The sequence below is a fragment of the Prunus avium genome, chromosome 4 (assembly GCF_965620075.1).
Source record: "Prunus avium chromosome 4, drPruAviu1.hap1.1, whole genome shotgun sequence".
NCBI lineage: Eukaryota > Viridiplantae > Streptophyta > Magnoliopsida > Rosales > Rosaceae > Prunus > Prunus avium.
In genome coordinates, this window is record NC_142287.1 from 27742378 (window position 1) to 27769115 (window position 26738).

A 26738-nucleotide genomic window follows, 5' to 3' on the forward strand; every position below is an offset into this window, starting at 1 on the left:
CTACCTTCACGAGTTTTGGATTTCCGAACTCCTATGCAGGTACTGACCCATCATATCTCTACCTCTTTTATGCTGACTCTGTCTCCAAAGGTGTTTGGTTGTGTTGTCTATATGTTCACCTCCATCAGAATCAGAGTAAGCTAGACCCCTGTGCTCTTCGATGTGTCTTTCTGGGTTTCTCTCCTCATCAGAAAGGCTTTCAGTGCTATCATCCTACAACCCGACGTCTATATGTCTCTATGGATGTTACCTTTATTGAGGATGAGATGTTCTTCTTTGATACACCCGAGCATGTCCTTCTTTACTATGCTATTAGTTTTTTTTTTTCTTGCTATTTGGCCTGAGGAGATTGCGCTACATATTTTTGGTCTTTAGCTATTTTAATTTGTTTGGTTTTCTGTCCTCTGTTATTGTTAGGCCATCCCCAATGGGGGCTCTATTTGGGCCTCAACCACCAGAAGGCTCCCATAAATACAAACTCTCCTTAAGAAAAGCTTCCCCAATGGTGCAAATTCAAGGATTTAAAACTTGAAGCCCAACCGGAGCACTAGCTAAATCTATATGCTTGGTTGAAGTCCTTGAAATCAAGTGGGTCCCGCAAGGAGAAAAGCTGTCACCCACATGTTTTGGTCTCTCACTTGCCTTGCGATGTACAAAGCCATACTTGCCTTTTTTTTCTTTTTTCAACAGCATGTTTGCAACCATGCTAATCCACTTTTTCAAAAGCTGTGTAACCAACGAATATAAACGGCTACATTATGTCCAACAGCTATATTGTTTTTAAAAAACAAAAAAAAAAAAGATTTGCAACTCAATTCTTCCTATAAATATCCACCATATCTCTCATAATTTTTACACACCGCAACATCTTTATCACTCTTGATCAATTTGTTAAATTTTTTCACTCACTAGATTATTTATTTATTTATTTAATTTTTTGTTAATCTCTTTTCCACCAATGCCCGAAGGTTCAAAGCAAAAAGGTGCAAATTACTCCATCGATGAAGATGTTGCTCTATGCCGAGCTTAGATAATCATTATTAGTGAAGATCCAATTATCGGGAATTGTCAATCAAGTGGCACGATGTGGAATCGAATAAGAGATCAATATCAAAGAGCTTGAAATCGCATTGGACAAATATCTCCCAAATGTGCAACAAATTCTCCGAGTGTCTTACTCAAGTGGCAAGGTTAAACAAGAGTAGCCAAAATGAAATGGACAATGTGAGTTTTTTAATTTTTTAATTTATTTTGCCAACTTAATATTTTGTCAACTAATTTAAATTCTTGCATATAATATGTGTAGATTATTGATGCAAAACGACTTTTTTTTTCGAGAGGAACAAGAAAGCATTCCTCCTTGACCACTGTTGGAATGTTGTTCAACATGCTCATAAGTGGCAACCCTTTGAAGGGTTCCAATCCTCCCCCTCTGTGATCGCTTCTCCAATGAGTGAATCCATTTATGTAGATGATGATTCACCGTATGAATCCGTTCCAGAAACTCAAGCACCCCCACAAACCTCAAACTCACGGCGAAGGCCTCGCGACAACTACAAAACGAGCTTGAAGAATTCCAAAAGCTCTCTCCACATCCTTACTATACGCCTCTTGCATCCTAGAGAATAATTGATGTTGTCGTCCTCAAACGCGGATAGCGGGTCATTTGCTTCTTCAAGCCCTTCCTCTTGCGGATATCTGTAACAAGCTGTGCAGCCTTGGATCCATCTCCCAATGATCAAACACACATTGTGCGAAAGGCTGCCCTGACGAACCACATCACAAACTACCCCTCATGTTTTCTTCTGCCAATGCACCTTCCTTTGAAGTCCACTGGAAACTAGCAACAACAGAGTCCTTAATTTCATTAAGGTACTGAACTCCCTTACACATATCCACCACCAGGGCCAAAACACCAGATTTTCTTAGCAAGATCCTTGTCCCAACCGAACTCCTCAGCCAAGATTTTGGAATGAATTTTGGGATCATCTCTTGGGCCAATATGACCATCATCAATGGCCTCAGGAAGACCTTCCTCCAAGGGTCGAGCTTCCATATACAGACGGTTATGCTTGTTGGGTGACTTGCTCATCACAGTACGACTAGACTTTTCCAGGACAGTCTCACGGAAAGACACAACAGGGTCAGATTTTATAATCACAGCTCCACCCATGAAATCATCCTGTAGATCCTTCAAATAAATCTCAAGATGGAGTTCACCGGCACCAGCAATAATGTGCTCTCCAGATTCCTCAATGGAACAGACAACCATAGGATCAGACTTGGCCAGACGTTTGAGACCTTCAATAAGTTCTGGAGGTCAGAAGCGACCTTGCATTGAACAGCAACACGCACAACAGCTGAAACAGAGAACTTCATAGCACGAATGGGGTGAGCTGGCCGCGTGGCTTTACTACGGTAATTATTAACAAACAGTATCGCTGCTCGGCTATACCTATTTTTGGCACGTGGGCTCCTAGGCGCTAGGCGGTTCCCTTTTTTTTATAACAAATAGTATAGCCGGGCAGCGATACTCGCGATTTTTTAAAATAGTATGACCGCGCGGCTGTAATGAGGTTTTTTTAAAAAGAAAATCGTATAGCCGGTCGGCTATACTCGGGTATTATTTATTTATTTATTTTTAAAATAGTATAGCCGCGCGGTATTATTGGGGTAATTTTGTTTTTAATAAATAGTATAGCAGGGCGGCAATACTCTTTATATATATACTAGGATCCTTTTTTTATTTTTTAATATTTTTTTCCCTATTTTCTTTTATTGATAAGAGTAGCTTAGTTGATTATCCATTACTATTAGGCCATTACCCGAGTCTCTATTATCCCATTTTGATTTTTTTTTACTTTCCCAGAGTTATTACGCGTATAAAGAATTTAGCCATTTTGACGTTTAATACTCGTATTATACATGTACATACGTATTTTTCAATAATACATTCATTTTCTATACACGCCTTAAAGACTCGGTAAAATACATGTTTTTTTAAAAAGCAATCGTACAATACTCATATTGTACACGTATGTACGTATTTTTCATGTTTAATACAAGTGTTTTTTTACAAAATTTTCAATAATACAAACAAAATTAAGATAGATACCGGCCGGTTTAAGAATTGGCGGGATACAAAGTGGGGAGTGTGTACGATTAACAATGATTTGTTTATTAATCATACAATTAATCATAGACGGTTGAGATATTCAAGTAAGAAGGGACTAACTAAATCACAGCTGGGTTAAGGGTTGCATATGCAAGCAACTCCTTACTACTTTCAATCATGGCCATGTCGTCTTTCTTCAAAGTCAATGATGCTTCGATGCCCACACCGTCACTCATATCCATCAATGCGACCATGTTCTTGATTTCGATGTTACGAATGCTCACCCATGATGGCTTTCCCCAACCAAAATTGGTTTCGTAGAAGGGAAACCGGCACCAACTGGTACACATATAGGTTTCGACATCATCCCTTGCCAGGTTACCAGACTCTTTGATGGTTTGCAATACAACATCACCACTAACTCCATTGGGATACTTTTCTCTATATTCCTCAAGGCTTTTTCTAAGTTTAGCAACCAAACTTTCGAAGTCAAATTCACTCTCTAAGGCCGTTGCCGTGAAGCACCACACAAAATTCCCCAATATATTTTCTGCAAAGGCCTACCCTGATGATCTTTTCCTCATGTCCATTGCTTGACAACACACTGATGGATTTTTAAAACCCAAATTCGATCTTGACACTTCAATTGCGCATTTCCAAATCAGTGCTGACACTGCTTCAACTCGTGTAGGATTTGTCATTGTGGCACTGGCCGCTTTGGCCTTGAGAGCAGCAATATTTGAGGCATCAAACACAAACCTTCGTGTTATACATTTCTTTTTAGGAAAGTGCACGGTGGGTTGGGGTGAATTGAAGAAATCTTGGGGTGGGAATAGAGAAGCTCACTACAAAAAAAGAGGTCATTACCGACCAACATTTTCCGAGGGCCCCGAAATTCCCTCGGTAAAAGTGTTTTTTCCGACCAAAAAATGTTGTCCGTTGGAAATATGTCACGGGCCTGAAATTTATTTCCGACAAAGGAAATACCCTCGGAAAAAGTCTCTATTGTCGTCGGAAATGTAATTTATTTGGCGGGAAGAATTGGCGCCAACTTTATTAACGACCAAAAGTATGTTTGACGGAAATAGAATGATTATTTCCAAGGGGTTTCTCATTCCGTCAGAACTGTTTGACAATTTCTGAGGGGCTTCTTATTCCGTCGGAATTGCTTGACTATTTCCGAGGGATTTTCCTTTCGTTTGAATTGTTTGACTATTTTCGAGGAGAAATATGTCCTCTAGGAAAACGTTTGAATGTCAATTTCCCAATAGAATAAGTAAAAACAATTTGATTGATAATAATCAATCACACTCCAAAATATATAACTGAAAATAGCCAATCCAAAAAAAAAAAAAAAATAGACAATCACAAAAAAAATAGACAATCACAATTACATGACAACTCATCCCAGAGTTGTAAGTTGAATCACATCACTTCTTCAATCAATTTCATTGTCATCAACATCATTTTGGATGGCATGCATGCTTTGACTTTGAGTCTCTGCTTCTTGGTATGGGTCACTCTCATCACTAGTCATCTCGTAAGCGTTTCTTGGATTTGTTTCCACTACAAAACTCCAAATTTTATTTTTAACCCCCTTCACATAAAAAATTTGGGTTGCTTGGCTTGCTAGTACGAATGGCTCTTGAGTATTTAGCTTGCGTGTTGTATTAACAGTGATTATTCCATAACGATCTATCTTATGGTGTTGAAGATTTCTTGCCATCGGAAATATTTTGTTATACTCTTTTCCAACGAGCTATTATATATTTTCCACAAACTCTTTTGGTCGGTAATAATAATTATGACGAAATCTAGCCCTCACAAATAATGTATCATTGTCGGAAAAAGTATTTCTGACGACACTCATTGGTCGAAAATATGAATTCGCAAAAACAAGAAATCACGATAAAATAACTATTTCCGACAATCAAATAAGTAATTACGACCACATGTATGGTCGGAAATAAATATGTAGGGTCGTTTTAAAAATCTATTTCCAATAGAAATTTAAGCAATAGCTACGAAGCATGGGCGTCGGAAATACATTATTTCCGACGGAATGGTCGGAAATACATTATTTCCGACGGAATGGTCGGAAATGAAGTATTTGCAACCGGCCTTTTAGCGACGACTTCCGACGGACTTTTGCCGTCGAAAAAGGGTATTTTCGACGGCAAAAGGCTTTTTGCAACTACAAAATGCCCTCGCAAAAGGGCTTCTGTTTTGTAGTGGCTGTAACACCAAATTCTGCAGGAAGCACGACATGATCGGTAGTGCTGGCTCAGCCAAGGGCAATTTGAGCCCAGCTTTTGATGAATGTGCTGAATGTGGAGGCATCAGCGACCTTATGTGAGATGCTGACCCCAATTGCCAATCCACCACATTCAAAGAAGTTGGCCTGAACTAGTAGAAGATAGCCTGCTTCTGCTTGTTTGGCTCCTATAGCAGCTGGAAGCAATTGATTTAGGTTTGAAAATTCAGGTTTGTCCAAAATCTTCAATATATATGGGACAGTTGACTTGCGCTTCAAGAAAGGCAGCTCCATGATCATTGCAGCTGATGGAAACATTATATTCGAATTTTCCTGCAAAGGGGTACGTAGAATCGAGTGAGGGCTTCAGATAACGATTTCTTCAGAAGCTTGGATTTTTCAGTAAACAAAGAATGATGATCAAAATTATCGATCTCATCACTACTACTGGGATAGAAGAGAATTAGTGGGATATGAATATCAGGTTGAAACTGATCAAAACCAGAGAGGCCCAAACTTCTAAGGTGGTGAGGAGTTGGAGATGATGGCTTAAACGTCTATCAAGGGTCAACTATATATGAATAACCTGCAACGTGTAATGTTATTATTGCAGTTTATTAATCTTCTTCATAGTTTTTTTTCTTCTCAAATGGGTACAACAGCTCGAGATAACGCGATCACTTCTCCAATGGGTAGATGCTCATAAAAAAATGCATGTGTATGGTACAGGTTGAGTTGAACATTGCAGGCTTAGCTGGGAAACAATGACCATGAGATTATTCATATTCTGCGAGTTGTCTGCCGCGCAAATCTCAAGGCCTGGAGTTCCGGGCCGAGGGGATGTGCGTTAACACGGGGTTTCCTGCTTTTGGGTGCGGTGCGGTTGTGCGTGGGCGTGCCAGCACGGTCTACCGTGCGTCGATGTGTTGATGAGTGTTGGATGGATAAGTGGTGCGCCTGTTTGATCTGTCTTCCTAGTCAAACGATTGTAGCCGAGAGAGGAACTGGTCTCGGCTGTTAGGTTCACGGCCTGAACTACAAGGCCGTTGAGTGATGGTGTTGGTGGTGGGTTTTGGGCGGTGCTCCGGCGCGCTGCTCAGGGAGCGACGGTCGTGTGATATATGGGGTGAGTGAACGAACAACAAGGATGGTGCTCCGGCGCCTTGAAAATCAAGGGTCGTATGATATATTGATGAATGGACTTTCCTTACAATCTACCACTACTCCTAGGAAAGCAAGTAAAGATATTGAAAGTGCATTACAGGAAAAAATAAGTTGCTCCGTGGGAGGCTTTGTTTTGGTGTTGAACCCTTTGAATGTAGCTCGAGTCTTGTATTTATAGGAAGAGTCCCTGGATGAGTAATCGAGGCTGAATTTACGCGTAGTGGAGTCTGATTAGCGCAAGTGGGTGTCCAATCGACATTTGGGATCGTGAAGCATGGTGGTGTGACCCCAGAAATCCCGGTGAATCTCGGTCGCCGCTTCTTGATCGTGGGTTCTGAGCTTCTGGCCGTGGAGACGCATTTATGGCCTGGATAGCTATTGAACTAATATCTCAGGCTGTCAGAATTTTTGTGAGAATGTCCACTTCCCACCTTCCCTCATGCATTAAATGCTTCTTTGTGGCCAATGAGTTTGCTGCATTAAACAGGCACTACTTCATTAAATGAAGCCTGGGACCCTGCTGTCACGTGATGATTTGCCTTTAATGCCTTGGCCGCAATTTTTTTCGGCCTCGGCCTCGGCCTACGCTTGAGGCCGAGATGATCATACCTTAGCATTTCTTCTTTTATCTTTAGGAAGGCGAAGTACCCTGGCGAAACGCTGCGTTTCAGCTTCCGCGAACAAGTGCCAGGGCCGAGAGAAAGGGCTCCTTCGGCTAGCTTATGGCCGTGATTTATTAGGCACAAACACAAGTTAAACATGATCTTGAATTATAAATTTGCCTGCATTTGCAAAGGATTTGGGGTTCGTTTAGTTGTAGAAGCAATTTAAGGGGCCATATATAAGGCTTTGCCATTTATATTGTGCATGGCTCTGTCTACACCTCCTACACAGTTATGGTGCTTACCCAATTGAGATTGAAAAACGAGCAGAATTTTTTTGAAATTGTGAATAACGTGAGAGATTATGTCAATCCATTTATTTTCTTGAATTCCTTAGTTAATTACGGATTACATAAAGTCAGGTTTAATCAGGTTTAATGAACACAAACAAAAGTACCACGACTTTTAAAACACAAGCAAACTGAAAGTTATAAAGAATATTAGCAAGTACATGTAACATCCATAAGCAAGCAAGTACATGTAACATCCATTAGTGAGCTTCTATTCTATTGAGGGATCCCTTAAATAAGTTTATTTGAGGGACTTGTAGGGCCCACTCCGTATTGTATTTCACTAATCCAAACTGTCTATTTTGTAGATATTCATTCAAAGATCATCTCTACAAAAAATGACTTGAATCCGATATCATTTGACCACTCAATTTAATTATTAAAATTTTAGTACTTTCTTGAAGCATCGTGTTCATTGATTTTGTAGGACACAATTAGATGTCGAAATGGTTTCCAATTTGTCTAATTTTTTGCAAGGATAATCTATAAATGTAGACTTAAAAAATAGATGATTTGTATCGTTGAAAAAAAAATCATAAGGGACCCTAAAGGGTGTCCCTCAAATAAAATTATTTTAGAGATTCCTCAATAGAATATATATATATATATATATATATATATATATATATATATATATCTTAGAAGATCTTGATCACAATATATATAAAGATTATATTTTCCCCACGCAACGCATGGGCTCTATTTAAAATCCTCGAAGTTCAATTCTATATTATTAGGCAATCCCATTTGAAATATTTTTGAATATATCCCATGTGTAATGATTTTGTCACGCCCGAACCCACGGATTTAAGTAATCTTGGGTTAAGACGTGATTCACACCTTAATAATAGAATTTAATAAAAACTATAACTAAAATGTGAAGAAAAATTTAAATAAAATAAATATTTCACATAGGATATTCAGCGGAAACGACAACAAGTGAAATCTTAAATTTTTTACATTATTTTACAAGTTAGAACTACTCTAGAGTTCACTAAAAGAGTAGCTCATTATTCATCCACAAATTAAGTGCACAATGCACTCTATAGATATGCCAAAATCATCACAAGCTCTAGATTTCAATTTTGGTACCTGCAAAATCTATAAGGGGGTGAGCGAAACCACAGCTCAATAGGGCCATAAACCTTTTTGTAGGAAATCGATATAATTAAATTAAGTGACATACAATCACACAGCCAAATATCATATTATTAATAATAATGCATGAATGCTCTTCATCTAATCCCGTTAATTTATATAACTGGACAAGCAGACATGCACGTCCCATACCATGGTTATACCACTTGGTCCCGAATGCCCATTTATATGAACTAACACTCATCTAAATCATCCCAAAATTCCCCTTTTGTTAGTCATCTTGTCTAACTCCCTATCGCCAGTCCCGAATCACCCAATAAAAATCTGTGCACCGTGGGATCCCTGAGACCTGGTACCTGCCAAGAGTTAGACTCAACTACACGAAAGACTATTTCCATTACTCTCTTTTCCATTATTATTTTCTCCATCCAACAATTCTAGCCAAATTCCATGACATGATATAATTATGCCATTCACAACGATGTAGCCATTTAAAACATCACCAATGCATATATAATTATGTCAACATTGTTCAAATAGTTAAGAGTATGTAAACACCCAATACAAGGAACGTCAATCAAACTGTACCACGCATAATATAATGCTCACAAAATTTAATGAAATCAATCTCTGAAAAGAAAAAAAAAAAAGGCCCCTAAGAAACCCCTACCTTGACACCAAAGTTTTTGCTAGAAATGTAAGGTGTTTCCCAAATTTCCACTACATTCACAAACTCAGTTTCTCACTCTTATTCTTACTTCCTCTACTATTATTTCTCACGTTGTTTTTTTTTCATTTGCTGTGCAACTCACGTCCTATATATATATATGGAAAAAAGTCGGCAGTAAATGACTTCCTATTGGATGGTGTAATGGCGGTTGATATATATACTTCCTATCCAAGTAATATATATAGTAGATAAGGAAGAATGTCTTTGTGACTCTTCCAACTCCTCCAATCCTATTCTTTTCTTTTTGGTGAGTTGGCTAATTCCTTGCTACTTAATACGGTTTTCACTTTGACACGTATAAGGTCTATGAATTGACAAAACTACACTAACAAGGACTATTAATACATACAGTCCCGATCTCTTGGACTACATGAGTCCAAGAGATTTGTGGTCACTCACCGTTAGATGTAAATTCAACGGTTCACTCACTCTTGCACTCCTTTTAAGAAACTTTTTTGAACCATTGGATTAATATCCAACGGTGGGTGACCACAATTTCTTGGACTCCTGTGGTCCAAGAGATCGGGACTCTTAATACATATCCATATATACAGTCCCGTTCTCTTGGACCCCTATAGTCCAAGGAAACTGTGGTCACCCACCATTAGATCTAATCTAATGGTTCAGCAAAAACAAGTTTAAAAATCAATATGTTATCATTTTATATTAATTTTATTTAACAAAAATTAAAATTAAAAAAGTAAAAGAAAGCAAAACACGCTCTCTGGAGAAAACGAAGAACATGCCCTTGCATCCATCGACGTTCACAGCCACCCAACTCCGGTTGAAATTACAACAAACTCGGGGAAGTGAGCTCGATGGCCTCAACAGGATCCGAAAACTGACCCATTTGAATGGTGAAGATGAAGGACCCGACCCATGAGAGAATCTGGTCATTGGCGGCAATCTGGCCGAGAGGAGGGGCGAGATACGACAAGCAATTCGCTGTTGGGTGGGTGGCTAGATGTACTGGTCTTTCTTCTCACCACACCCATCCACATGACAGAGAGTCTCATGGAGACAAACACATAGAGAGGGGCGGGTTGATGTGCTTCTGGAACAAGGAATGGGGAGACTTGGTGTGGGGCTGCCTTTATTTATTTATTATAGAGATCTTGTTTTTAAAGATTTTATTTAGAATTTTCTAAAGGTGGAGTTGGAGGTTGATCTTCTCCGTTGTATGAAGGAGATGGTGGAAATTGATCTCCCGGTGGTGGAAAGTTATGCCTTTTTTCAATCGGAGGATGGTTGTGGTTGTTTGGTTTTTTTTTTTTAAACTTATTTTTAATAATCAAAATAGTGTTTTGATGATACAATTAGAATTTTTAAATCAGTTTTTTCTCTCAACCCTTAGATTAGAGTTGACCACAGTTTTCTTGGACCACAGGGGTCCAAGAGAACGAGACAGTCCCATTCTCCTGGACCCTTGTGGTCCAAAGAGTTTGTGGTCACTCACCCTTGGATCTAATCTAAAGGTGTAGAAAAAATTAATTTAAAAAATCATATAAATATTTATATTATTTTAACTTACCCAAAATACGTTTTCTGAAAATAAAAAAATAAAAAAAGAATACACCTCTTGCTTTTTTGTTCTGTCGCTCAAGAAGCTTGTAGCCGCTGCCCTCCTCCTCAGATTCTGCCATCGCAGTGGAGGGAGGTGCGGCTTCAATTACACAACCTAGCGTCGCCGATTCCAAAAAGTGTGACCAACGTGTCATTGAACATCCACGAAACTCTCATACATATTCATCTTTAGTTTTCAGATACTATTTTCCTCGGTTACAGATAGTAAACCACAATAGATTTTCTTCTAATGTTGTAGTTTTCTTCTGGGTTTGATTGCAATGGCGTGCAGCAATGTTCAAGGTTGACTGTCCTTTGTTTTCATCGATGGGAATAAATCTCATGGTTTTACAGCTTTCTCTTCTGACAATCATCAAAAGATGAACTCAGCAATTAATTTATCGATTTGGGTACGAGAGATACGACCTCAGAGACCGCCCAAGATCAAGACTTGTTGATCTTCGACTGCAATAGTGTTGTCGATTTGGGCTCTAGTTCTGAGTAATCATGGATGTTTAATGATGGGTTGGTCACCCTTTTGGATGGAGGAGGCTGTGAACAATCATGGATGTTCATGAGCGACAGAACAAAGAAGAAACGTGTTCTTCTTCTTCTTTTTCTTTTTTTCTTTTTTCAGAAAACATATTTTGGGTAAGTAAATTAATATAAATATGTATATGAATTTTTAAATCAGTTTTTCTACACCCTTAGATTAGATCCAAGGGTGAGTGACCACGAACTCCTTGGACTGCAGGGGTCCAAGAGAACGGGACTGTGTATATATATATATTGAGTACGCCCCATGTGTAAAGATTTAATCCTTAATTACTGCCTAATAATTTGGTCCTTTGCTTAACTGGTCATCAAACTTACATTATTAGTATTACTAATCGTTTCAACTCTTTGTGATACATATATATATATATATGCCATGCAAAATATAAGAACCACACTATCAACATATTTAGAGAAAATGAACGTTCAAGTGGAAGTTATCTCCAAGGAGATCATCAAACCCTCTTCTCCAACCCCAAACCCTCTTCGCCATTACAAGTTATCTTTTCTTGATCAACTAACTCCCCCATCGTATACCTCTTTGGTCTTTTTCTATGAATTTAATGGCGAGACCCAACCCGCCATTAATGAAGTATCAAAGCACCTTAAGAAGTCCTTAGCCAAGGTCTTAACCCTTTTCTACCCGCTAGCCGGACGAGTGAAAATCGATGATCATTTTGTGGACTGCAATGATGAGGGAATTGTCTACCTTGAGGCTTGAGTAACCAACTGCCGGCTTTGTGATTTTCTCAACAATCCGCTCCCTGTTGAACTCAATAAATTTATCCCATTTGCGCAAGATGAGCACATTGCAAATGAAATTGCCCTCGGTGTCCAGCTCAATATGTTTGAAGGAGGCTTTTCCATTGGTCTATGCACTTCCCACAAGCTTGCTGATTTGCTATGCATGCTCATGTTCACCAAAGCTTGGGCTGCCATTGCCCGTGATGAAGCTGAAATACAGCGTCCCCAATTTGTTTCCGCCACACTCTTCCCACCCAAGGAGATCACCGGCTATAATTGGGGCGCTGGTATCGCAACGAAGAAAGTAACAAAGAGGTTTGTGTTCGATGCCCCCACGATAGAGGATCTCATAGCAAAATATACAGGCTTGCAAAACAATGAGAAACAACCGTCGCCTGTCGAGGCCTTATCGGCTTTCATGTGGAGGCGATTTGTGGGAGCTACCAAGGATGATCATAATGATAAGAATAAGTTGCATAGCCTGATCCACTCTGTGGACTTGCGTCCACTGATTGATCCACCGTTGTCTCCATATTCTTTTGGAAATATTTATGGTAATTCTTTGACTGCTCCCTTCTTAAGTAATGGGGATGATGATGATGGTGATCAAGAATCTTCTTATGGCATGGTAAGGCGGGTACGAGAAGCAATAAGCAAGATTGACAAGGACTTCGTGAAAAGACTACAACATGGTGATGAGCAGCTGAGTTTGATCGGCCGGCTTGCTCAAAGTGCTAGCAAAGGGGAGGTGGTTACTTCTTACCACAGTAGTTTGTGCCAATTTCCTCTCTATGATAATGATTTTGGTTGGGGAAGACCTACATGGGTGAGCTTACCGCCACTGCCCGTGAAGGACATAATAGTTTTCCTCGACACCAAGGAGCCTGGTGGAGTAGAGGCATACGTTAGGAAGTCATGACTAAATTTGAAAGTGACACCTGTTGGAAATTTGGCTCACATTAAGGTTGCAAGTGAAGGAGGCAGCGACCGGTCGCAAGGTTTGGGCGACCGGTCGTTTTTGGACAGAGTCGAAATCTGGAAAATTCGCAGGAAGCGACCGGTCGCAAGGTATCTGCGACCGGTCGTTTGGTATCCAAAATGTCTCAGCGACCGGTCGCAAGGTATCCGCGACCGGTCGCCCCTGTGCTGTGCTGATGGTTTCTTACGTGTTTTCAACTACTTTTTCGGTGGCTATCGCTTTCCACAAGATTGCAGGTGCTTAATGGGTCACTTCTGAGGTAAAAGAAGGTGGACTACCTGCTGGATAGTTGGGAGAGCACTCATTGCCAATTGTTTGTCTTGCTTTGAAGGATTCACTCTCCATTTTCTGTTTTAGTGGAAGGTGGCTGAAGTGGGAGTTGTTTACTTGCATGATCTGATCTTTAGTCTAAGTGGGAGACTAAAGGAAGGAACGTGGAAGACAAGATGGTGCCTTATCTTATGTCCATTGGTCTGTGTAAGTAATGGGGAATGAAGCAAGACATTATAAGATGAGAAAGCAAGTTGAAGTTAGGTGTGGTTAATCTCAAGGTGGTCAAGTAGCTGGGTGCTATTGTGTTCAAAGGAGGTTAACTCACCAAGGGAGAACGTGAGGGAGAGCAATCAGTTCAAGTTAGGAGCTGAGTTGGGGTCTTGAGAGTCTAGACACCAAGGAGGGAAACACCAAGGGTTGTGAGAGTGTTCACAAGTGCATCAAAGTGTTGAGCAAAGGGTGTGAGAGAAAAGAGAGCTTGGGGAGAGAATAGAGTTCTAAGGGGGTTTTCTGTGTAAAACCAAAGTTGTAACTTATTCTTTCATGAAGTGAATTTCTCAAGGGGATCACCAAGAGGATGTAGGCAATTGCTGAACCTCTATAAATTCTTGTGTCACTTTGTGCTTGGTTGTTGTCTCAAGTGTGTGTGTGTGATTCATCCATCATTGTGTGTTTCACAAAGTCCATTGTTGCTTCGATTCAGCTGCACCAAAATGGTTTCAACTGCATCCTCAACTTGTGATACTCGCAAGTGCACGAGCCGTTTGGTAGTATAGCATATGTAAGTGCGAGGTCGATCCCACGAGGATTGGTGATTGAATGATCCAATTTGTTTCCCCTACACAAAATAGAAATTAAAAAAAAGAAAATAAATAAAACAAGAAAGAATGAAATAACTCAAGCAAATAAGTTCCCAAGTTCAATTAGATTAACGGATTGATTCTAGCTAAAGTATGATTAAGCCATGGTGTTTGGTCATAACCTTGTGTTCCTAATTCCCTAATTTGATCATTTGTTGTCTAACCTAAAACTAAGCATTAGGAACCCATTAAGCATAGAAGAACAATTTAAACAACCAAACATGTATCTAATCCCTGTTGTCGAATGTCCATACATACTCTTCCTATTCATAGTTCAATTCGAATTAAAGCATGGTGTCTACTCTTAATTCAAACCAAGATAGCTAACATGCAAGCCTAAATGGTGATCAATCATTCAAACTAGCATATTAACTTATAAGCATAATGAATAAGAACAAAAATCATAATTGAAACTTGGAAACTAATTAAACTTGAATACTTAAGAAAGAATGTACATTACAAATAAAAGTAAAGTAGAACTTGAAAAACTTAAGGAGAATTTCAGCACAAATATTTCATTACAACAATTGAAAACTAGAAAGGAAACTAAGAGAATTTGAGGGAGAGAAGGGAAGGGAGCTCTAGAGAAGTGTTTGAGAGCTCCCCCCCTTGGGGTGTGTTTTGAAGCTTGAAGGCTTCTCTATTTATAGGGCTAAGAGGGAGGAACATCATGATGGATTCCCACACCATCCTTCATCTTTTGCTGCTGCACCTCAAGCATCTTCACATGGGTTCAAAGGTGATCAGTTGTGGCTGCCTTTGCTGCCAACCCATGTGGTTTCCTTTTGGTTGCCAACCCATGTGGTTGCCTTTTGGTTGCTGAAAAACGAGTTTTCTGAACCAGTCTTGGTGTAGGAAGGCCAGAGGTTTCAAAACGTATCCAATGGTGCTCAAATTTGGATATGTTATACTAGACACCCATTGGAACAACTTCTATGAAGAAAGTATTCCCATCGGAGCAGTAGAAGTGTGCGTTTTGGGCCTTGCAAGTTGGCAGCCGAACAGAGACTGGAATTGACTTCATTTCATTTCTTTGCTTTACATGCATGCACATGCTTTCTCTATAATAGCTCCAGCATGTACCAACTTGCTCCTTTAGAATTTCATAGCTGGAATGCCTCCCCACTTCACTCATTATGTTGGATCCAAAGTCAGTTGCAGCATGGGTGAGGCACATGGCTTAAAGGAGGAGACAAGGCTCAAAGCTGGCAGCTGCAAATCCTCCTAAGCATGGTTCAGTGTTGGACGGGCTAAGGACTCCACATATGTTCAATTGGGCTGAATTTTGGATATGTTATACTAGACACCCAATTGAACAACTTCTATGAAGAATGTCTCCTCATCCGAGTTGTGCAGATTGCCGAAATGAGACCTGCAAGGTGACTTACGAAACTGGACTGACAAGAAGTGTGGCCCAACTTTGGTTTTGTCTTTAAGCTCTTGCTCTTTGCCAATCAGCCCTTAACATGCATGGATTGCATCAAATGTGATCTCTTGCTATCTTAACCTACAAAACACACAAATAGAGGTAAGTGACTCAAAATAAAGAGAAACTAAGCAAAATCACCAAGTAAAGAAGGCAAGCAAGTGTATGAAATTATGGACTTATCAAAACAGAAAATGGATTAAAAGCACAAGTTTAACTCAATAACATAACCAAATCATAAGCTAGAAGGGTACAAAATGATATACAATTATGAACCGATCATCCATCAACAACAAGATCATTAGGGGAGTGAGTGAAAGTGTTTGTCCATTTTTTCACAACAACACCTCCCTTCGACGAAGGGTGGGTACGGGTCGGGTCGGTTCTGCAAGTTTGTGCTTAATTCATCAACTAGCCCGATTCAATCAGGTTGTAACATTTCACACCCGAAATTGAGCAAGTGTTATTAAGAAACCAACCCAAACCAAACTAATGAAGCTCAGGTCAGGTTCAGTTTGTTCGGTTTGCTTCTGAAGCTTATGAAAAAATAGTTGGCGTTAAAACCTATAAGGCTTCTTGACGCTTTTGCAATTTAAGTTGATTTTAGGCCACACTGTGGCCTACCTCTCCTTGTAATTGTTTTTCTTATCAATAAGTTTCTCTCCCTGAAAAAAGAAAAGAAAAAGATTTGATGCCAAATGAATAATGAAAGTGCGTAACTTCTCATGACTAGTGACTCCATTCACTTGACTACAAGTTTCCAACAATTCTACTGTTTTATTGTGCTAGAAAATAAGCAAGCTGTCAAAGGCTAGCCTACAATTTTATTGATATCACAACCATGGCAGAGGAGGACGGTACTAATGACCAGCTCTCTTATCAGTACTCAGTTGGTGACCCTAGGGTTCAGAGAAGCATATGCAAGCAGCTCCTTGTTGCTTTCAAATAAGGCCATGTTCTCTTGGCTCAGCGTCACCCAAGCTTCTATTCCATTGCCATCTCTTTTGTCCATCAAAATAGTTACATTTTTCTGTGCAATAGCAACGTAGCTCACCCATGATGGCTTTCCCCACCCGAAATTGGCTTCATAAAATGGAAACCTACACCAACTTGAGCAGATAAACTTGTCTATGTCATCATTTTTCAACTGGTTTTTGTACCATTTCATTTTTTGCCCTGCTTCGATAGAATCAAATACTACTACTGCAGCATAACGTTCTTTTGTTTCTTCAAGTCCTCCCCTTATTTTTGCCACCAAGCCTTTCAAATCTATCACAGTGGTATTCTCTCCAGAGTGAGAATAGTTTGTTGTCGAAAAATCTACTAGATTCCCAACCAAGTTTTCTGGCAACGCTGGCACTGCCATTTTACGCATGTTCACAGTGTGAGAGAAGACTGATGGCCTTATTAGACTAGTCCCCAGCATGTTTGATGACGATCTGGCTGATGCTTCAATTTTGCATTTCCAAATGAGTGCTGAAGCTGCTTCTACTCTTGTTGGTTTGGGCACAACTGAGCTGGTTACCTTAGATTGGAGAGCAGCAATCTTTGAGGCATCAAACACAAACCTCCTTGTCATGAACTTTTCCTTTTTGACTTCCACGGATAGCAGTGGGTCCGAGTTAGAGAAATTTAGTGGTGAAAACAGAGACGCAGCACCAAATTTGGGAAGCATTAACATATTTGACTGATCATGGGCAGTTGCAGTCCAACAATTGATGAACGTGTTTAATGTTGCGGCATCACCAAACTTATGAGAAATGCTAAACCCAATTGCCATTCCACCACACTCAAACAAGTTGACTTGAACAAGAAGCAACGTGCCTGTGCCCGCTTCTCTGGATTCGGGTTCAACTGGTAGGAATCGTCTTAACATCTCGGCATCTGGGTGTTCGAAAATCTCCGATAAGGAACACTTGACTCGGGCTTCCACAAACTCAGCTCCATCATCGTTACATTCAATCACGGCACCACCTTTGATTCTTCCTGCCAAAGGGTAGAAGTGAGTGAGAGTTTTAGCTAAGGATTGCATTAGATGCTGACATCTTTCATTAGTGGCCATGACATTGTTGCTAGTAGCATCAGCAGCATTGGGATAGAAGAAAAGGATTGGGATGTAGGTTTGAAGGGCCATCTGATCCAAAATAGAGAGCTTATAATTTCTAAGGTGATGAGGAGTTGGGGAGGATGGTTTAACTGTTTGCCTCTGGATGATTTCAACCTTGATTTCTGTGGCCATTTTGCTCAACCTTGATTTCAAGCGATGCAAGCACAAACTGTGAATTGGAACAATGGGGATGGTCTACCTCATAATGGATCGGGTTCAACATTGAATTGAATATTGTTGGAGTTGGCTCGACTAAACGATGGAAAGAAGGAAGCAGCCCAGCATGCAGGCGCTCGAGCGGCAGAGGCATCTTGGCGCAGGCGCTCGAGCGGATCGCGATTTCCTGTTTCAAAACAGGTCGGTTTTTGGCCTAGTTTTGGGAGGTTTTTTAGTTTCCTATTCCTTGTATGATTGTGCTAAAGGCCTATACATATAAATAGGTACTTTAGACTAGGGTTTAGGAGAGGTTCAAGATATACAAACCTAGGGTGAGAGAAAAAAAGATCTAGAGAGAGAGAGAGATCAAAGGGAGTTCTTTATTGTAACCAAAGGGATTTTACTCATACTAGTGAATTTTCTCGGGGATCACCAGAGAGGACGTAGGCACGACGCCGAACCTCTATAAATTCTTGTGTGTTCTTGTGTGTGTTTGCTTTTGTGGTTTCGTGTGCGATTTATCTTTGCATAGCTTGTGTTGTGATTGTTGCGTAGTCCATCAACGACAAGGTCTTGGAAGTGTTTTCGCACAACAAGTGGTATCAGAGCCTGGTTGCGGCGGGCATTGGTTTATGCCCAAGTGCTCTTATAACTTTAAGAGCGGCGGTGTGTTGAAGATGGCAGGTGACAAGGACGAAGAATGTTCCGGTACTAAGTCACAACAGGTATCAAGCACAAAGGTGGAGTTAAAGCCGTTCATCGGTAAGGAGAACTTCACGCTTTGGCAAAGAAGAATGAAGTATGTTTTTAAGCAGCAAGGTCTCAGCAAAGTTTTGGAAGGCAAGGAAAAGAAGCCGGTAACCATGACAGATGCAGAGTGGGATGACCTAGATGAGCTTGCTAGAGGATCCATCGAACAACATCTAACCGATGAGGTGTTGTGTAATGCGATGGAAGACACCGCAAAGCAAACATGGGAAAAGCTAGAAGAGATGTTTGCGTCAAAATCATTGTCCAACAAGCTTTTCTTGAAGGAAGAGCTTTACTCTCTTAAGATGGAGGAGGGCGCAAGCATGATGGAGCACGTAAGCGCCTTTAATAGGTGTATTGCTGACTTGCAGAGAATGGATGAGGTTTATAAGTCGGAAGACAAGGCCGTGATGTTGTTGACATCCTTGCCACCGTCTTATAAACACTTTCGCACGACGCTTATGTTCGGGAAGGGAACCTTGAAGTATGAAGAGGTCATGCAAGACATCCTGACACATGACAGAATGGTTCAACGTTCCGATGGAGTCTCTCAAGGTGAAGGTCTTGTGGTCAAGTCCGGAGAGAGAGGTAGATCGAGCAAGCGTGAGGGCAAGAAGAGCAATAAGGGAAGGTCAAAATCCAAGGCGAAAGATGGTTGTTTCGAGTGTGGGTCAAAGGATCATTGGAAGAAGAATTGCCCTACATGGAGAGAGAAGAGAAACAAAGGGAAGAAGCCGGATGAAGCCGGGGTCGCGGAAGAGAGCGACGGTGAGCTTTTACTTACTAATAGCATTGTTAATACTGATGCACTTGCTATTACTTCCAGGGTTTCTGCTTCTGATTGGATTTTGGATTCCGGGTGCTCGTATCACATGTGTTCAAACAAGTCTTGGTTTGACACATATGAGACGGACATTGGCGGCGAAGTTATGATGGGGGACGGCTTAGTTTGTAGAGTCGAAGGAACAGGTACAATCAAATTGAAGATGCATGACGGCGTGGTTAGAACATTGGGTATGGTTAGGTACATACCTAAGCTGAAGAAGAATCTCATCTCCCTGGGTACTTTTGACAAGAATGGTTATTCGTATAAGTGTATGGGAGGAAAGCTCATAATTTCGAAGGGTTCACTCGTGATTATGAAAGGGGAGATTCAACCTAACTGCCTGTATCGACTATGTGGTACAACAGTGACCGGTGGAGCAGCTATATCTACCAAGAAGAACTCAGAAGATGATACTCAGCTTTGGCATTTGAGGCTAGGGCACATGATGTTGTAAAAATGGCTCACATTTAGTATGCAAGTGAAGGAGTGAGCGACCGGTCGCAAGGTTTGGGCGACCGGTCGTTTTTCCACAGATTCGAAGTCTGGAGAAATCGCAAGAAGCGACCGGTCGCAAGGTATCCGCGACCGGTCGCAAGGTATCCAAAATGTATCAGCGACCGGTCGCAAGGTATCCGCGACCGGTCGCCAGACGTGCTGTGCTGTTTTTTCCTACGCGTTTTCAAGTCCTCCTTGGTGTACTACCACTTTCTATCGACTTGCAAGGATTTTTCTGATCACTTCTGAGGTAATAAGAGGTGGCAAGCAGCTGGAAAGTTGGGGAGAACACTTTGGCAAATTGATGACTTGCTTCAATGAGTGAATTCTCTCTTGGTTCAAGAGATTGATGGCAGCTATAGCAGCCATTGATCACTTGCTTTGTGAGCTGCCATAACAGGTGTCTAAAGTTGGATAACTAAAGCAAGAACGTGCATAACTTAATGATACCTTATCTTGGAGTCCAAAGGCTTATATAAGAGAGAAGATGAAGCAAGAGAATGTTAATAAGTTGTTAAGTGCATAAGTGGTTAATCTCAAAGTTGTCAAGTAGCTGGGAGCTATTGTGTGCAAAGGGAGGTTATCTCACCAAGGGAGAACGTGAGAGAGAGCAATCAGTTCAAGTTAGAGCTGAGTTGTAGTCTTAAGTGTCTAGACACCAAAGGGGGAAAACACCAAGGGTTGTGAGAGTGTTCACAAGGGTATCAAAGTGTTGAGCAAGGGGTGTGAGAGAAAAGAGAGCTTAGAGAGAGAATAGAGTTCTAAGGGGGTTTTCTGTGTAAAACCAAAGTTGTAACTTATTCTTTCATGAAGTGAATTTCTCAAGGGAATCACCAAGAGGATGTAGGCATTTGCTGAACCTCTAAAATACTTGTGTCACTTTGTGCTTGGTTAGTTTCTCAAGTGTGTGTATGTGATTCATCCATTCATTGTGTGTGTCACTAAGTCCATCAACAACAAGATCCTTAGGGGAGTGTAGAGTTGAGTTTCGTGCTCAATTCACAACAAGTGGTATCAGAGCTGTGTTGGAGCAGCAAGTTGCTAGTGTGTTGAAGATGGCAAGTGACAAGGAAGCTGAAGTTGAAAGTAGCTCTATGCAGAGGCTGCCACAATCTGTCAGCATGAAGGTGGAGTTAAAGCCCTTCACAGGGAAGGAGAACTTCACCTTGTGGCAAAGAAGGATGAAGTCAGCCCTTACACAACAAAATCTCTGTGTTGTCTTGGGAGGCAAGGAGAAGAAGCCTGCAACCATGACAGATGCGGAGTGGGGTGTGCTAGACGAGTTGGCTAGAGGAGCCATCGAAAACTATCTCACAGATGAGGTGCTCATCAACGTGATGAAGGACACAGCGCAGCAAACATGGGAGAAGCTCGAAGAGATGTTTGCAGGGAAGTCGCTGTCCAACAAGCTCTTCCTCAAGGAAGAACTCCTAAATCTTCGGATGGAGGAAGAAGGTAATCTAATGGAGCATTTGAGCAGCTTCAATAGATGTGTTGCTGACTTGCAAAGAATGGAAGTGTTGTATAATACGGAGGATAAGGCACTCATGTTTCTTACATCCTTGCCTCTGTCTTATAAGCATTTCCGAACGACGCTTATGTTCGGAAAGAGTACCTTGAAGTTTGAGGACGTGGTGCAAGATGTGATGACGCACCACAGGATGTCTCAACGTTCGGAGGAGAACTCTCAAGATGCTGGATTGATCGCATGGAGCCGTTCAAGCAAGCGTGGAAGCAAGGGTAGCAAAGGGTGGAATGCTAAGTCCAAGGACAATGAAGGGTGCTTCGAGTGTGGATCTACTGATCATTGGAGGCGAGATTGTCCAGTATGGAAGGAGAAGCTGAACAAGATGAAGAAAGCCAAAGGTTCAGTCAACGTGTGTGATGAGGACACATATGATGAACTCTTGACGGTTACGGAGGAGAGTAACGGGGAAGTCATGGCTAGCTCTTCGGGTAAGGGTTCAAGTTCTACTTCAAGTTGGATTTTGTGATTCCGGGTGCTCATATCATGTGTGTGCAAATAAGTTGATGTTTGACACATATGAGGAAAGGAAGTCATAGCAAGTTCTTCTTGCATGCAAGTTCATCATCAAGGGTGCTTGATTTCAAAGGTGCAGAAAGTGAAGTCAAGACAAGGGATGAGGAGGAGAATGTTGTTGAAGGGAAACTTCTTGCCAAGGTGGTCATGGAGGAGTCTCCATTTGAGGTGGAGCTTGACATAAGGGCTGAAGAAGGAGGGCAACAACAACAACTCACAAAGTGGTTCTACTTGAGGTGGAGCCATCATCAAGTGCAAGGTCCGGGCCCAAGGAATCCATCAAACCATCCCTAGGTTTTGGATGGATGGACCAAGAAGTTCCAGCCACGTTTCGGAGTGCTGAAGGGAGCATGAAGCGGGAAAGTTGGAGAGGTGCATAGATGAAAAGAAAGGTGTTCTTAAATCCAAGAGCAAGGAGTGCTAAGTGGGGATTTAGTGAACAAAGGTTTGGTATGTGGTTTGCATATCAAAGGAAGTCCATGATTCAAGGTTCCAAGGAGGCAAGGAGCAACGAATTTGGCATGGGGGAACTCTTTTCTGCACAAGAGGTCCAGGTTACTCAAGTCTAGGCTTGAGAGGAGCACCTTCCACCAAAGGTGCATTGAGGCAAGAGGTGTATTGCCATGGTGGAGTTCTTGGAAATTACTAGAACGATTTCTAAGAGATTGAAGAGGTTCTAGAGGTCAACAATGGTTTACGGGGTGATTAAATGGTTCGCCAAGGTGGAGATTGTTGTAAAAATGGCTCACATTTAGTATGCAAGTGAAGGAGTGAGCGACCGGTCGCAAGGTTTGGGCGACCGGTCGTTTTTCCACAGATTCGAAGTCTGGAGAAATCGCAAGAAGCGACCGGTCGCAAGGTATCCGCGACCGGTCGCAAGGTATCCAAAATGTATCAGCGACCGGTCGCAAGGTATCCGCGACCGGTCGCCAGACGTGCTGTGCTGTTTTTTCCTACGCGTTTTCAAGTCCTCCTTGGTGTACTACCACTTTCTATCGACTTGCAAGGATTTTTCTGATCACTTCTGAGGTAATAAGAGGTGGCAAGCAGCTGGAAAGTTGGGGAGAACACTTTGGCAAATTGATGACTTGCTTCAATGAGTGAATTCTCTCTTGGTTCAAGAGATTGATGGCAGCTATAGCAGCCATTGATCACTTGCTTTGTGAGCTGCCATAACAGGTGTCTAAAGTTGGATAACTAAAGCAAGAACGTGCATAACTTAATGATACCTTATCTTGGAGTCCAAAGGCTTATATAAGAGAGAAGAGGAAGCAAGAGAATGTTAATAAGTTGTTAAGTGCATAAGTGGTTAATCTCAAAGTTGTCAAGTAGCTGGGAGCTATTGTGTGCAAAGGGAGGTTATCTCACCAAGGGAGAACGTGAGAGAGAGCAATCAGTTCAAGTTAGAGCTGAGTTGTAGTCTTAAGTGTCTAGACACCAAAGGGGGAAAACACCAAGGGTTGTGAGAGTGTTCACAAGGGTATCAAAGTGTTGAGCAAGGGGTGTGAGAGAAAAGAGAGCTTAGAGAGAGAATAGAGTTCTAAGGGGGTTTTCTGTGTAAAACCAAAGTTGTAACTTATTCTTTCATGAAGTGAATTTCTCAAGGGGATCACCAAGAGGATGTAGGCATTTGCTGAACCTCTAAAATACTTGTGTCACTTTGTGCTTGGTTAGTTTCTCAAGTGTGTGTATGTGATTCATCCATTCATTGTGTGTGTCACTAAGTCCATCAACAACAAGATCCTTAGGGGAGTGTAGAGTTGAGTTTCGTGCTCAATTCACAACACATGAGTGAGCGAGCCATGCAAGAGTTGCACAAACGGAAGCTTCAAAAGGGCGTGCACAGTTGCAAACTTGAGTTCTGCAAGTATTGTACCATGGGGAAGCAGTCGAAAGTGACATTCAAGCTGCAAGACAAGGAAAAGAGGAGCATGGGAGTGCTTGACTATATTCACTCGGATGTATGGGGGCCCGCGCCAATTAAGTTATTGGGTGGAGCTCGGTACTATGTTACTTTCTTGGATGATTTTTCTAGAAAGGTTTGGGTCTATTTCATGAAGGAGAAATCCGAAGTCTTCACAAAATTCAAGGTGTGGAAGGCAGAAGTAGAGACCCTGACAGGAAGGAAGATCAAGGTCCTTAGGAGTGACAATGGGGGGGAATATAAAGATAGCAAATTTCTGGAGTTTTGCAAGAGCGAAGGTATCAAGAGGCATTTTACCGTGAAGAAGACGCCCCAATAGAATGGAGCCGCAGAGAGGATGAACAGAACTCTCATGGAGCGTGAGAGGTGCATGAGGATTCATGCAGGCTTGCCCGAGCCATTTTGGGCGGAGGCGGTTAACCACGCTTCCTATTTGGTTAACCGGTCACCATCAAAGTATCATGATTTCAAGTGTGTGGAAGAGGTATGGTCTAACAAGTCTATTGAGTATTCTATTTTGAAAGTATTTGGATGCAGTGCCTATGCTCTTATACCTAGTGATGAGAGAACCAAGTTGAAGCCAAAGTCTCTTGAATGCATATTCCTCGGGTTTGAGAGTGGTGTGAAGGGTTTCAAGCTATGGGATCCAATGAACCGGAAGAAGATACTCAGTAGAGACGTTGTCTTTGACGAGAAGACTATGCCTATGATTAAAGTCAAGAAACCAGAGGTGAAGGAGAATGTTGTTGGGACAGAAACAACCATTACAGAATCATCTAGTAGAGTGTTCGGGGGTACTCCGAGTTTGCAGCCAATTGGAGACGTCCATGAAGCAGTGGAGTCCGACACTGAGGTGGAGGAATTTGGGCAACAACAACAGACTCAAGATGAAGAAGAAGAAGAGGCTCAAGATCAGGTGGAGCCACCATCCATAGCAAGGTCCAGGCCCAAGAGAACCATCAAACCTCCTCAACGGTTTGGATGGGAGACGGACGCAGTTCACTATGCTCTAAACATAAGTGAAGGAGACCCAACTACGTTCCAAGAAGCAGTTGAGAGTGCGGAGCGGGAAAGTTGGATGAGTGCTATGATGGATGAGATGGAATCTCTACACCGGAACTCCGTTTGGGAGTTGGTCCCTAAACCCAAAGACAAAGGTGATTGGCTGCAAGTGGGTGTTTAGGAAGAAGGAAGGAATATGTGAGAAGGAGCCAACTAGATTCAAAGCTCGTCTAGTGGCGAAGGGATACTTACAGAAGGAAGGAATTGATTATGATGAGATTTTTTCCCCGGTTGTAAATCATACTTTTATACGGTTATTGCTCTCCATAGCGGCACAGTGGGACATGGAGGTGGAGCAAATGGATGTGAAGACATCTTTTCTCCATGGAGACTTAGAGGAAGATATCTACATGAGTCAACCTCAAGGGTTCGTTGAAGCAAGTAAGGGAAATCTGGTTTGCAGGTTGAAGAAGTCTTGTATGGGCTCAAGCAATCTCCAAGACAATGGTACAAGCACTTTGACACTTATATGCTGCGGATTGGGTATAGAAGATGTGAATCGGATTGCTGTGTGTATTCTCATGTGTTCAAGGATGGGAAGATCATTCTGTTACTACTTTATGTGGATGATATGCTGATTGCGTGTCAAGATATGTCAAAGGTTCAAGAGTTGAAGATCCAACTTGGGAAGGAATTTGACATGAAGGATCTTGGACCCGCACAAAAGATCCTAGGAATGGAAATAAGGAGAGACCGAGATTAGCGCAAGTTGTGGCTGTCACAAAGCAAGTACATAGCTAAGGTACTTGAAAGATTCAATATATTGGATTGCAAGCCCGTGTCTACTCCTTTGGCGGAGCACTTCAGGCTAAGTGCCCAAGAGAGTCCTTCTATTGACAAAGAGAAGGATGAGACGAGTAAGGTTCCGTATGCAAGCGCAGTAGGGTGTCTCATGTACGCAATGGTTTGCACACGTCCCGACTTGGCTCAAGCTGTGAGTGTAGTTTCAAGATACATGGCAAATCCGGGCAAACAACACTAGAATGCGGTGAAGTGGATTTTCAGGTATTTGAAGGGCACCAAGAGGTTTGGGATTTTGTTTGAAAGACAACAAAGAAAGGCATGTGTGTTGGGATATGTGGATTCAGATTATGCGGGAGACTTAGACAAGAGAAGGTCCACCACAGGATATATTTTCGTTTGTGGTGGAGGACCGATTAGCTGGAGATCGGTGCTACAATCAGTCACTGCATTGTCTACTACTGAAGCGGAGTATATGGCACTAACGGAGGCTTCTAAGGAAGCATTATGGTTGCAAAGATTGGCACAAGAGTTCGGGATAGCTCAAGACCTGGTGGTGATTAAGTGTGACAATCAAAGTGCTATATGTTTGGCCAAGAACCAAGTGTATCATGGAAGATCCAAACATATTCATGTACGGTACCATCGGATAAGGGATCGGGTGAACGATGGGGACATTGCGATAGAGAAGGTTCATACAGATGAGAACGCTTCAGATTGCTTGACCAAGCCAGTTACAGCTGAGAAGTTCAGACATTGTTTGAGCTTGCTCAATCTTGTTACGTGCTGAAGATTGAGGTGGAGCTCTTGGGAGTTACTAGAACGATTTCCAAGAGGTTTGAAGATGTTCTAGGGATCAATGGTTTTCACAAAGGTGTTTAGGCTCGCCAAGGTGGAGATTGTTGGAGTTGGCTCGACTAAAC

The 26738-nt window shown here is 41.6% G+C and overlaps 1 protein-coding gene and 3 pseudogenes across 1 annotated transcript; 1 reads left to right on the plus strand and 3 right to left on the minus strand.

Moving 5' to 3' along the window:
• Positions 1-1330: 1330 nt before the first annotated feature.
• Positions 1331-2899, minus strand: LOC110771646 (elongation factor 2 pseudogene; annotated as a pseudogene).
• Positions 2900-3234: 335 nt separating this feature from the next.
• LOC110772533 (BAHD acyltransferase At5g47980-like) lies at positions 3235-8669 on the minus strand (annotated as a pseudogene).
• A 3180-nt stretch (positions 8670-11849) lies between these two features.
• On the plus strand, positions 11850-13138 carry LOC110747168 (stemmadenine O-acetyltransferase-like; annotated as a pseudogene).
• A 3281-nt stretch (positions 13139-16419) lies between these two features.
• LOC148295152 (cocaine synthase-like) lies at positions 16420-17968 on the minus strand. Its single transcript, XM_088251610.1, has one exon. It carries the CDS (start codon positions 17950-17952, stop codon positions 16600-16602), a length of 1353 nt encoding a protein of 450 aa, XP_088107736.1. The 5' UTR covers positions 17953-17968; the 3' UTR covers positions 16420-16599.
• Between the last annotated feature and the right edge of the window lie 8770 nt (positions 17969-26738).